This window comes from Manacus candei, unplaced genomic scaffold (assembly GCF_025592945.1).
Source record: "Manacus candei isolate 608988 ecotype Guabito, Panama unplaced genomic scaffold, ASM2559294v1 h1tg000028l, whole genome shotgun sequence".
Classification (NCBI taxonomy): domain Eukaryota; kingdom Metazoa; phylum Chordata; class Aves; order Passeriformes; family Pipridae; genus Manacus; species Manacus candei.
In genome coordinates, this window is record NW_026138076.1 from 30754374 (window position 1) to 30768529 (window position 14156).

A 14156-nucleotide genomic window follows, 5' to 3' on the forward strand; every position below is an offset into this window, starting at 1 on the left:
GTATTGACTTTACTACCTTAATTGTCAGAGTTCCCTATGCATAAAATGAGAAAAAAGGTAAACACTTGTTTAATGTATGGTATCTCGTTGCTTAACATAAGCAATTATCAGTCTAAGTTCTACAGCTAGTTAAGAGTTTAAAACCCATTCCAAATCAAAATATTAAAAATGTGAGTCTTGCAAGTTGTGAATATTACTTTGTTAGATCAATAAAATATCAGATATTAATATGACCAAAAAAAAGACCCATTTGTTGGCCACTGAACTCCTTTTCATTTACTACACTAGTAACAGTTGGGAAATTTCTAGTTAACTTGATACATGATGAGTCAGAGTGATGTTTTGTCTTAAAGGAAGAAAAAGTTTCACGGGATGGAAATATGGAGAAAACCTTGAGTAAGAAGAGAACAAGATACTGGTGTAAAGCTAAAGCCAACCTGCTTCCTCATCCTCCTCATCCTCTTCCTCATCATCTGAACTTGATGACAAGGGAGCTGGTGCAGAGCTAGCTTGATTATTAACATATCCACCATACTGCATGCCTGTGAAGTGGAAAGCACAAACATAAGAGTCAGACAGACAGGAAAGACGAGAAACGAAAGTCACAAATCATTGCATTAAAAGTAAGAGAAATTAGCTGTTCTACAGAAAATCCCAACATGCAAAAAGTTAAATCTACAACCCTAGAAGCAATTTTTAGTGGGCTAGTACAGCAAAGTATTAGTAGCACATGGAAGTTGGCAGAAAACTTTATACGTGTGTATGTGCATGTGTATCAGGAAGTTAAACACAAACAGACTTCCTATGTATCTATTTAATATCAGTTTGTCCACTGGGATACTTTCACAAATTAATACAAAGAAATGAATGAGTTATTTCCAAATAAACTGAAATTATGTCATGAAAATGTTTAGTATTAACTTTTGCTTGGTACACCTGCCCCTTTTAAGACCAAAATACTTCATGCTGGAATTCTGAACACTGTCAGAAATGAATGAAATATACTGCTGTTGCCACATGCAAGAGTACAAACACACATAAAGAGAGCACAACACAATCAGTGAAAATTAAGCTAAGCAAACCTGAAAATTTGGGTTGTCTTATTTTTAAATTAATGCCTAAATTCAGACTTACAGACCCATATTTAAGTACCTAAATACACTATTCACTTCTAATATCTGGAGACAATGCAACAACAGTTAACTGCTGTCACCTTCAAAGCACAACCTATTAGATTTTTTTGGTGTTTTTTAATTTGTTTGCTTTTATAATATCTACTCTAAACATATGTGAACAATACACAAAACCAACACACAAATATACCATTTTAAAACAGAGTAAAGCATGCAGCAATGGCTTATAATTTCCTATATGTTATTGATGCAATTTCAGCATCTCAAAGAAATCTTAAATTTCTCTTGTAAAAAGGCAGCGTTAGTAAGGATTTTAAATATGCTTGTAGTCAGACAGTGATATCCTAAAAAAATGCAAGTGATCACTGTTTGTCTCTTAGCAATCTAATGGATTGCTATGGCAAAAAAATATCCTAATTCTTCAAAACTCTTCAAAATTTTTCAGATTCTTAGGAGTTTGAGGTTTTTTTTCCCCTGTAAAGCACTGTGGTACCACTGAGTAGAATTCTTGATATTAATACTATAAAGCACTAGAGAAGTGCCATGTTATGCATAATCTGAAACCATCCTGGTAAATAACAATATCCCGATCCACCACTGAAATCAACTATATCAACCTTTATTTTGTTTAAACTGTGGGCTATAAATGCTGTTAGGTTCATGGCTTTTTTTAAAAGGGTTAGCAAATGAACCCAAGAGGAGCACTTCAATTTCACTTAAGAAAAAAACAAAACAGAAAAAAAGACAGAATCAAGGTGAAGAGTATCTATTTAAACACCTGAAGTAAAAAGAAAAGAAAGTAAAACTATATAACAATATTCTTGAGAAGCTGAACTTTCATAGAGAAGTTAGGGCAAGAAAAGAATGACATACTCCTTTATCTACTGCATTAATACTCATACAATTCCAATAAAGTTCTTCCATAATTCAAGTAGTCACAATGGTGAAGGCAAAATCATCTCAAGTGGAACTGAGGACATACAGTGTTTCAGTTTTTCCATACTGCTAAAACACAGGGATAATTTGACTGATTTCTAGTCTCATCTATTATGAAGTTTACTGGATGCACTTGATAAGAAGAATACAAGAAAATCATTCCCTGTGCAAAAACAGACTACAGCTAAGGAGACTGTGTCTTTTCTCAGGCCTGGGAGAGCTACCAAGGAATAAGACAAAACAACTGCATTATTGTGGAGGAGAAAAAAAACAAGTTGAAGTAATTAACATGCAAGTAAAAGGGAAAAAATGTCAGGATGACAAGAAGAAATGCAGTGTAACAGAGAGAGCCAAATTAAAAGAAGATGCACACAACGTGAGGATGCAAAGACAGATCTCTAATAAATATCACTCACATAGATAGGAAGGAGAAAGAAAGGATATCTACCTGGAAAGTGCATGACAATGCAAAAATTCCAAGCATGCGCAGATGAGAGAAAAGGACTGAATTAGTCATTCTACTCATGTTACTTTGAAGTCTTCAGACTATTTCTTTGAAAAAACCAAAACAACCTTCTATTTCTAAAACTCCCCTTTTTCCAGTTACTGTACACTAACATAAAGGATGCAGCATGTGTTCAGAAAGAATACAGAAAAAAAAGAGATTAAAAATACATGCTAGTGACACAGAAGTTTAGGAATCATGAACTATGTCACTGTGATTCCTCTGGAGGCAGGGATGGTTTATCAGCCTTACGAGTTTGCATAGATTTATTTTTATTGCCAACAGTACCACAATTTTCTGCCTTTAGGATACTCCTATGTTGTGCTAGTACAACTGTCCAGAAAAAAAAACCAACCCTGAGTTTAAAAAGTCATTCTCAGGTGGAGAGGATGACCCATTCTAGTTCACTGCCCAGCAATGCTACTAATAGATCAACACAGGGGACAAAACAAATTGAAGGGCAAAACGGGTGGCTGCAGACAGCAGTTCCAAGTGCCATCATGTGCCTAATCATATTTTCTGTTGTGACAACTCAGTTCTGCTTAGTATCTTTTACATATTTGCCAATAACGTTAAAATCGCCCACTTTTAAAACTGCAAAAGCTAATTTTGAAACCATTATTTATTTTGAGTCAGGTTATTCCATAAATCTGACTCAAAATGCAACCACATAATTTAAATCATCACAAATTTCTTGGACTGGAAATTTCTAAACCCTGAGACCGCTGTATCTGTAATATAACAATTTTGTACTCTAAGGCTTTATCCCACTACAATTTACAGACACATAGAAATATAGGTGAGAGGACTCAGAAGATAAACTGGTATAATGACTTATTTGCCCATGAAATAACCCAACTATTTACATATTTAAAGTTCAATCACCCATGTCACAGAAGACTTTAAAACATAAAGTGCACATTTTATATGGTTTAAGTTTCTTAATGGAGGTCCCACCAAAAATAACAAATGAAATAACTACATGCAAATACAAACTATATTTTGAAGTTCTTTAACTGTCTCTACTCATAGCCCTCATATTTTCAACCAATTTACTACAGCATTAAGATCTTAATATTAGAAACAGCAGTTCATACAAAATGAGCCCTCCTCTTCTCTGTTCTTAAACTCTTTGTTTTAGATTAGTTTCATTTACTCATCAGCTCCACTCATCAACATAAAACCTGAGGAAGTCTACAAATAACATCCAGAGAGGACACAAAATCTCAAGGTTTATGTCTGCGATGCTGTTTTCAAGTAAATTAGTTTATTTGCATCAAATTTGTATGCATAGTTATGTAAGATTAAACAGGCTTTAATACATTTTAAGGTTTATGACCTGTTAGGACACAGCCAAGTAAACAACTAGAATTTTTAAATTCTGTATAGGAATGCGCCGATAGGAGCCTAAAATAATGAAATCCACTTTAAAAATTAACTCCAATTGGTTTTTCAGAATGCTTTTGTGCAGACAATAGTATTCTATAGTAATTAAAAAAAAAAATCAGTCCGTCTAATCTCTTCATGAGAAAGACACTTGGAATTCTAACCCAGAAAAATATTCAGTATGTGTGTTCTATTTTTTCGGTACATTCATTTCCACAAATAAATTTACCACGTTTAACTGCTGTTTAAAAAATATTACAGGAGCACAGTATGTATTTCAGACTCCTCAAATGAAACTAAGGAAGAGTCTGAAGTCTTCCAATGCTCATAAAACCATACGTAAACATAGAAAGATACGTGTGCAATGGCATGTAAATGGATTTATTATTGATTATACTGATGTAAATAAAACTAGATCAATACAAACTCCTGACAACTTATCTTTATAATGTTGACATACTGTTGGTTTTAAAGTGTGCTCATTCAGCTCTGTATTGCATTAACCTTCACTTAAATGGAAGCATTTGAACTTAGTGAAGAATTCAGCAGTGACCGCAGTGAACTGTAGTTACTGTACCAGGTGTTCACACATTTTACAGGAATCACTGCAAGAACATACACATTGCAGGCCAAGGCAATCACAGTTAAACAGCTAAAATCCTTTTTCTCATTAGAAACATGGTCTGCTATTTCTTTGGAAGATGAAGCAGTATATTTTTTCTAGCAAGCACACCTACAACACAAATTCTACCTATCACCAAAATCAATCATAAAACTGTGCAAGAACCACAGTTCCAGAATTTGATTTATTTTTCTTAGAACGGTACACTGTACATAGGACTTTATAGCAATGAACAATTATTTTTTTTGCCTGTAAGATATACAGCGATGATTCACAGAAAACTTATATTCTCCATTCCACCAGAAAAAGAAGGAAATGGAATAAAAGGGGTAATTTAGATATTTATGTCAGAGGATTTTGAAATTTAAGAATAAAAAAATATGCTGTGACAATCACACATCGTACTTTTGAGAATTATTTTGAACATTAGACATATCACATTTTTCTGGATAAAACTAATGCCTGCTTCCACCTCTCACACAGAGTTCTTTACCTATAAGAATTTCAAATTCTGAAATTATCAAGAGAAAACATGGACAAAAAATGTGCAGTAAATTAGATTTGGAATACTAGATACAGAAACATAACAATCAAGAGGTAAGTCAAAACATCAGTCTAAAATTAAAATGACTGAAGAAGGGTCAACACCCAACTGATTCTTTGTCAAGATGATACCAACATCAGAATAGGAAGGAGCTTGTACAAAAACTCTGTTTTCCCACAAGAACTCTTGCAGCATCTTTTCATGGGCAGTTACAGCTATGGAATAAAACAATTCAATCAGTTTGAACTTAATACTCAAACTCACTGTTTCCCAGTGCAAATTGCTAATTTACACTTCATTTTTCAATACAGACTAATGACAAAAGCTACTTTTAAGACCACCTTCTAAGAAGTTAAAGTAACGAGCAGCTTTTTAGAAGAATAAGGGAACTAAAAGAATGGTTTTCTGAGCAGGAGACGTGAGACTGCCAACAAGACAAACAAGCCAAAGACAACATATGGACAAAGAAAATCAAACGTTAAGTGGTAAGAGAAGCTAGAACCAATGTGACGTAGAACAAGAACACTAGGGGAGCCTGATGAGAAGCAAGAGATGTGCTCCAGTCAGACAAATACAGAAAAGCAGCAATAAAACTTCCAGCATTCACGTGTGCATGTGGAACAGAGCAGAAGTCTGTACTTTAACTTCCCATTCCCATTTAGTACCTTCCTGAAGGGCCAGCTCTGGTGGCTGTGTAACAGATGGTGAAGATGATGGCTGTGAAGAGAGGCTTGGAGCAGGTGACCTTACTGATGAGACCACAGCAGAGGAAGCAGATGTTCCAACCCCAGGCTTGGTAAATGGAACACTCTGGCTCACTGAGTGCACGGGCTGTGAAGAATCAATGCCACCTGAAAACAACAGCAGAGAGCAGGAACCCTTTGTATGTACTTGCACAGACAACTACACAACACAAGCAATCATATTCGATTTCACAGTAACTACAAAAAACAGTACAATACTTCAAAGAGAGATGCCTTCAAACTATATATGGACAGGTTGGTTGCTTCTAAAAATTAAATATCTGTAATGCTAAAACTCCGTTATAATGAACAAACTGCTCTGTCAACTAACAGCAAAAAGGAAAGCATGATGTAGTAAGATCCAGACTAAGCAGAAGCTAATTTTTGATACATGCCCACAACTTTATGCTTTTACAAGTTACTCTTCCCAGTTAAGCAGAATGTAGTCTATCTGAAATAACTCCCCCTCAACATCCCTCCCACAGACAGGAAACCTCAAAGTCTGTTGTGCAGCAGACCAGTACTCTGCCTCCTTCATATTGCTGGCATTTTGCAACTTTGGTACTCAATTATGAGACCCAGATTCCAAGCAGTCTGTTTCAATCAACCCTGAGTACTCCAAAAACTTCTGATGTGTTTTAGATATCTGGACTAGAGACAATCTGCTTTAAAAAAAGTCAGATTAATGCTTTGAGAGATTTGACACAGTTTGGTTGAAACTCCTATCAGGTAAGGACAACATACTTCATTAAGTTATCTCTTAACTAAGGGTCGTTCTTTGCTTAGAAACTGAAAAAACTCATATTATGTGATTCTTTCTAGAAAAACTCTGACAGACCAAGCTGTTAAAAATAAGAACAGAAAGGAAATGGTTTGACCAATAATACTCAGTAAACAGACACAGAAATTAAGCAAGAACAAAATTCACCATGTACTCATTAAAGTTACAGAATTCACTAGAGGATGCAGAGGTAATATCAACTTTGCTTCCTCTGCACATAGAGTTGTGTAGTTCATCGAGTCCCTGACTTTTCCTTTAATAATGGAGGTGACATCTGGAAGAACTTTATGGGCAGGTTGAGGTTGTTGAGGTCTCCTTTAGAGGGTGAAGAAGTGGCTTAAAATGATCCTTCTGTTTTTCTTGTTTACAGTCAAAATTAACAGCAAACATTTTCACTATCTTAATGGAACTTTTATATATTTTGCAATTTTCAAATACAATGCTGAGCACACATGCAGTCTTTTCACAAGTGTTATCAAAATCAAAATTATGTATTTTCCCAACACACATACAATTTTCTATTAAATGTATTTTTTAATTGAAATGTACTTGCTATAACCTCTGTTTCTACACATTGTCTTGCAGATTTTCAACGGCAGCAACACCTGTCAGCAGAAATGTTCTTATTAGAGTGACTACATAGCTTTCTCAAGCAAGATATGCAATTAAAACAAGGGAATTTCTTTGCCACATTAACGTGCTTACCCAGGCTTTGTAGCAGAGAGTTTTCTGTAGGGTTACGGTATTTTCCATACTTCAAGTCAATAGAGCAGTGCTTGCAGCACTGCTGTAAACAATGCTAAATGCTACAATATCTGTGTCACACGTTCAAAGCCAAATAATAACTTCCTGCCAAATACTATTATCTATTCTCAAACGAAGGTTATCCAATATTCTTCAAAAGTACATGGATCTTTAAATGTATTGTAAAAAAAAGTTTTTAAACTCCAAGCAAAAAAATGTATTCTTTTCTCTGTACAAAAATCCAACTTGCAAAATTACATGTTAAACAGTATTTGAAGACTGAAGTTTTTGAAAGCCATAAGTAACCAAGGAAACACTCGGACAAAGTCAGTACTTAAAAATACATTGTTGGTAACTATCATCACATGAAATAATCTATGGTTAGAGAAATTACGCTATCAATTTTTTTTCCTCTGGTCAGTAAGACGATTGCATGTAAGTCTGTCATATATAAGTACTGATCAATTTAGGATGCCTTATTTTAGCTCAAGACAAAGCTACACTGAACACCAGTTTAGAGTACAAGTTTCCCATCAGCTTATCCAGGACAAACACAATCAGGCCATAAAATATTCCCACCAGCTGATACCATGAGAAGTCAAGGAGTTTTGTCAGGTTGTGATAAATATAAAATCCATTCTCAGTGACACAGTATTTTCTGTTTTTCACATTCAACTCCTCTCCCCTTCAATGTGCACTTATGTTTTCCCCTTATGCCTCTCAACCATTAACATCTCTTGCACTAATAATGATCAAGTATAAATACCTACAGCTAAAAGCTATGTTACAGAAAGAATCTGCACAACTGGGCAAATTAGCAGTGCAATTCGTCATTTTTCCCTACACATCATCACAAAGTTGTTTAATTTCTCACATGAGACCTACAGGTCATAGCTAAAAAGCTTATCACCACAGTATCTTCTCAAATTTTCAGAAGAGATGCAAGTCATCCTTTTTGAGTTGCTCCAGCTGCAATATTGATTTCCTGCACCCAACATAACATACAATTTCTAGTGAGAGATGCACCACCTTCCTGCAGCTTGTTTTTTAACAGTGTTCTATTTCCTCGACTTTACTCTGTACTGGCTGCGGTCCTTCCCCTTTTTTCAACCACACCTGTATTAGCAGATTTACAGGATTATAGCCTGCATTCCTAAGAAACTGGGGCAGCAAGGACTTTACATCCTGCTCTGACATAAGGGGAAGTATGCGCACGAGATAATGAAATTAAGAGCGTCTCCTGCTCAAGCAGACTGTCCGTGCCAGGACGCAAAGAAACCCATACCAGCCACCTGCAGGAGGAGTTCTCCATCTCCCTCTCCTCAGGGAGGAGTCCAGTAAAATTTAGGCATTCTGGCTGACATCCATGCTGACTTGGAAAGTACCAAGAATAAGCAAAGTGCACTGATTTTAGCTGAAATAAGCTGGAAAAAACATTAAAGAAAGCTACTGACCTAGAAAGACAAAAGGCCTAAATACAAAGTATGTTATTTACATAGCATAACAACACTCCTGGACAGATTGTTACCAACACTGTTCTGCTGAAATACAGAATTTAAAGCTAGAGGAGGATGATTCTGCAGGATGAAACTAGTTTAAATCTCCAAGGAGGAGAAAAATCTCAAATTAGAGATATTTATATTCTACTTTATACTTCCTAAAGCAAAGAAAATTATCCTCACTGGTTATTATTCCTCAAAAGCAGTCAAATTCCAGGAAAAAAATAATCTTAAAATATATTTATTTTCTTCTAGTGAAATCTCCGCAAGCTTCACTGAAAATACTTCAGCTATTTCAGACAGGGGTTGTCAAAGTTTTAGAAAACGATTTTGTTGCAGTTGTATGTCCTTAGTACGTGACACACAGCAGTTCAGGGGTTTGATCTTAGCAGATTCAGCATTCTGGGGACTTTGCAAGGCCATACATAAAACTGGATTATTAAAGCAACGAAATAAAGTCCAATGCTCACGACTTTTTTGATTCAGGTAAAATATAATTCAGCAATCAAACAACTTCTGAAAAACTCTTGCCAGCCTAAGTTTCCTAAGTAAGTCCTGTTTGAACACACAGATTTTATTAAAAACACATCATTCTTCTACGTAAAGAAAGTTTCACTCTCATCACAGATGAGAATGCTCACTGATTGCACAAAACTGCTACTGAAAAATAGCTTAAGACAGTAGTATTCTGACTGATAATCCTCCTGTGATTTGTTTATTTATAATTCAAGGCTTGTAAGGGTTCATCTTCCACAGCATAGAAGAAATGATGGCAAACTGTTTTATTGGCACCCTGATTAATAGTAGGATACTGTATCAAAATTTCTTTACACAAACAGTCACAGGCAGCACATTTATGAATTTCAGTGTTAACTTTTCTTTTTTTCCAAGTAATTTTGCTAAAAACAGACAGCAACTGTTTTCCGTCATTGTTTCCTTCCTGGAGAACAGCAGGGATGATGAAATACTCAGAAAAAAATTCCTTCCGACAACTCATTCATGATTTCTTTATGTTCCTTGTGTATTGTACTCGGACACTCTCCAAGGATGTACAAGAACTGGCAAGTAATTTTCAAGATCTAACTCCTTTTTTTTAAAGGCTGCAAACAATTAGAATACTATATATAAAATTACTCCACCCGAGAACAATAAGACTGCTCTGGGAAATATTTAAGTCAGATATCATGGGAGGTAGTTTGTTTAGCCACAGACAGATGGTTTAAAACATTTTCAAGTGTTTAAAATGTAGTAATAAACTTGCCCAGCTCTTCCTTCAGCCTAGCTATCAGTTGCTATCTTTACTTGTTCTTTCACAGTCAGTAAATACAGAATCATTTGTGTGCTGAGGTTGCACCAGGATTCAGAGGGAAGAGAAAAAAAATTATTTTCCAGATAAATCAGTTCCACAATCCAGTCCACTGTGCAAGCTTTTATGTCCACACAGGCATGCTTGCATCAGCAGCTTTACAAGCTCAGGAAGAGTCTGAGCGTGGTTTAACTATTGATGCCCACGGTCTGGCAAACAAACCGAATACTGCAGTGTTATTCAAGTAAAACAAACACTGGGTCAGTGTTTATTTTCATAATGTAAAGTGTATATCCATTACACATCACTAACACAGCCAATTTTATCATTAATTCTTTGAAATTCAAGTGTAATATTACTACATTTTCTTGAGGCCATGCACTAACTCAATCACCCAGTCGAAAGCAGCACTGAGTGGTTCAGAAATAAGACTATCTATTGCTCATATTTCTCTTCATGGTCTGATCAGCTCCACTGTTCCACCTTTAAAACAGTTCCTCCTCAAGAAAAATATTGCTATGAACAAATCACGGATTTCAAAACACCTCCAAAGGAAATAAAATTAATAAGCATTGAAATTAAAAAGTTCTGTAAATGAAACACTAACAGTTTGAACAAACAATAAGTTGTTTTCATATATCTACTGCAAATTGTACTGTTCTGGAATTATATCTGCATTCTGTGAAGTCCAGTTGCAGATTCCACATTCAAAGATTCAATTTTTTTGGCCAGAGTTTTACATCTCCTGTCCTTGAAAGAATTAATTTTTATGCTCAGTCATGAAATGCCACTAACTTAGAAGCTTTTCAAGGAGCTCCCTATTTTTCTTTTTTAATCCGTATTTTGTTTCATGGTTTTAAAATATTGAAGAAGATCAGACAGAGCCCCTCGTCAAGACAGAATTCAAATCTACTAGTATTCAAAGTAATAAAACTGAGCTAAGGATGACACTCTACATCTTAGTCTGGGGCAGGGGAAAGTAATATTGAAACCAAATTCCAGCTATGGATTGAATGAGCTTGATTCAAGCTTAATTGCTTTCCCAGACAAAGCTTTACCATCATCAAGGCCATGTTCTTTCCTAAGTCCTTGGTCTTAGAAAAACCTCAGCTACAAGAACTCCTAAAACAATTTCAGTGTTACACTATAATCTGAAATATGTAGCACAAAAAGGAAACATTCTACAGTTCTTTTAGTAGCAAGCCATAGTCTGGCACAGTACAGAAGTCAAAACTGCATGAAGTCAGAAAATTCCCAGCGTAGAAAGAAAACAAGATTCTTCCTGCAGGTGCTCTTGCTCTCTCAGCTGCAGACCAAGATGTTTCAACGTGGAGGCACTCCCACATCTCTGTTCTTTTCCATGCTTCCTACTAAGTACTACCTACCTCATGAACTTGTACTAAGTTTTCCTATAAACAGAAGCGAGGGTTGAATGTACTTGCCCTTGGCTGGCACCTTCACAACTTCATTCTCTATAGCATCTCTCTATTCATCCATACTAATACCATTAAGTTGTTGCTTAGAACACTCAGCTACAACTTCCTCGTTCAAATGCTTATCAAAAATATTAATTAAAAAAAAAACCAATTGCCTCCAAACCCATGTAGGGTTCCACTTTTTTCTGAACTTTGTGAAAAATGCACGTGTGTTCACTTGGGCAAAATTTAAAGGAACAACTTAAATCATGACTTAAAAAAATTATCTAGCCAGAAAAGGAAAAAAAGTATCTTTGTGATTAACTGACATATTTCAGAAATTATACACTCATTCACAATTGCATGAAAAAACTCCCTTCTGAGGCCACTCACATGAAAAATACACCAACAAACTAAAAGCATTCTCTAAATAGTGTATCTATATAAATTCTGTATCTCTCAATAGAAACATGTAGTCTCAATAGAAACATGTAGCTGCTATTGTGAGGACTGAGGCAACCAAATCGGAAAAGCTTCAAGAATGAATAAGGACAGAACTCAAAATTACAATACAGAATTTCACATAGTGAACAAGAACAAGCCAACAAAAGCACATGATTACTGATGTCTCCCAGACAAATCTAGAAGTTCACTATCCTTCAAATAATACAATACCTGGTTTTATTTGGTTGTTTACTTTTGCAACGGATCCAGGGAGATTCCTGCAGAGGTTGTCTTGAACAGACTGGGCAGATGAAACAGTTGATAAAGTTGTATTATATCCCGCAGGAACATGCTGTTGAAGTGAATGAGGTACAGATGTACTCTGGCTAGAAAAAGCATTTGTCTCTTTGAACTGTCCAACAGCAGGTAGACTCTGAGAGGTAAATGTCTGCCCATACGCACTGCCAGCAGCCGCAGGAGGATAGGGAACATTAGGATACATGGCACCAGAAACCACGGGCATGGCATAGTGATCGGAATTAAGGGGAAATCCCTGAGATGCAACTGAAGAGCTGACAGAAGTGCTGTAGTGATTATCAAATGCTGAATATGACTGCTGAGCACTCATATGTAAGTAAGATGCAGATGATATTGCTCCTTGAACAGGTCCATCACTTGACCCCCCTGTATGGGGAGGAGTTTTGTTGTACAACTGTTGCGATCCCTGTGCATTCAACACATTGCTACCCACAGAAGGTGTCATAACATTTTGTGCTGGTGCTGAATAGTAACCAGGGTAGTAACTGGCTCTATACTGATGATCCAGATGTGAAGCAGCAGCTTTATTGGGCACTTGGGAATAGTGTCCTGAAGGCGCACTGTAGTTTGGAGGATGTGAGCCATAGCCAGGGGGAAACTGCATCTGACTCTGCACAGGACCTGAAAGAAGAGAAAATGCATTAAAGGTGCATCTGCTAGTAGTGCCAATGGACTCTGTACTTGAACTAACAAACAATTGGTTTCTCTTTGTTTTCTGTCACTATTTTTGAGATCAGTTCCCATCAGCAGCAAGAGAATAAATCAAGTATTACACATGCAGATACAATATTTGAAATAATTTGCAAACACACACAGAAGTAGCAGTAGAATGGATTGCTTCCATTAGCAAAGGAGGTTTCCATGCCAAGATTCTTTTGCCTCCTGCTTGTATTTTTAATATTTTTAGGAGGTTAATACTTAAACAAATAGTGGGCAACAGTAAGCACCAAACTGATATTTCTAAGTGTCTGAATACAAGGGTATGCCTTAAAGAAACTGCCTGAATATGGAAAATGAAAAGCTGCAATCAAACCAGTATGTAAATATGTAACAATGGAGGTATTCTTCCTTACAAATCTTCAATACAGTGACCAAGACTAAGTGCTGCAAGGCAGTTATATTTGTCTTTTATGTTCTTACGTATTACGCTTTTGGGAAAACTGACTGTCATTTTTATGAAACTACAGAGTATTTGACAAAGCATGTCATTTCAGTTCATTGCCTGATACTTACATCAGGCATAAGAGATGTTGATATCAGAGACACTGACCTCTGTTACCTCTACAGCTAATTCTGCAACATTACAGGTTAATTACATACTGGTCCAGCAAGGGTCAAGTAAGTGCTTGTTTCCTAAAGACCAAATGTTAACTATGTCCAAGCTGATTTTCTCATGCCAAGTTATCAATGGTAAATCTGGAAGTTCTTCCTCATATTCTTTTCTTAACGCTATTTTTATTTTCTGGAGAACCAGAAATGCATTTATCTGGATAACTTACTTCCTGAAAATTACCAACCCTTATTGCTTACATCAAGCCGAATGACTACGGTTATTTCCCACCCCTTGGTCAATAAAAACACAAACACAGCACTGGCCCACTCACAAATTAAACAGCAGTTGGGGTAATAATGAATAGTTGACTACCTCCTTATATTTACAATGATTACAAACCTTAAGCATTACTTCTCTTGTCTGGAAATTCTGAAAAATCACTGTTGTCCAAGTAACACCCAGATGTCCTATGATTAACTTGCAAGGCAATTTTAATAATGAATTTGT

At 36.0% G+C, this 14156-nt stretch overlaps 1 protein-coding gene across 3 annotated transcripts in view; it reads right to left on the reverse strand.

The window, feature by feature from the left end:
- SEC24B (SEC24 homolog B, COPII coat complex component) overlaps nt 1-14156 on the reverse strand; it is a 43533-nt gene that overhangs the window by 25172 nt on the left and 4205 nt on the right. For 2 of the 3 annotated variants that reach the window (XM_051789627.1, XM_051789629.1), the window contains exons 2-4: nt 12290-12997; nt 5792-5977; nt 438-542 (exon numbers count right to left, since the gene is read on the reverse strand). In XM_051789627.1, the coding sequence (XP_051645587.1) occupies nt 438-542; nt 5792-5977; nt 12290-12997 (999 nt within the window). The remainder of the gene's footprint in view (nt 1-437; nt 543-5791; nt 5978-12289; nt 12998-14156) is intronic. The other variant, XM_051789628.1, reaches the window with a different exon arrangement.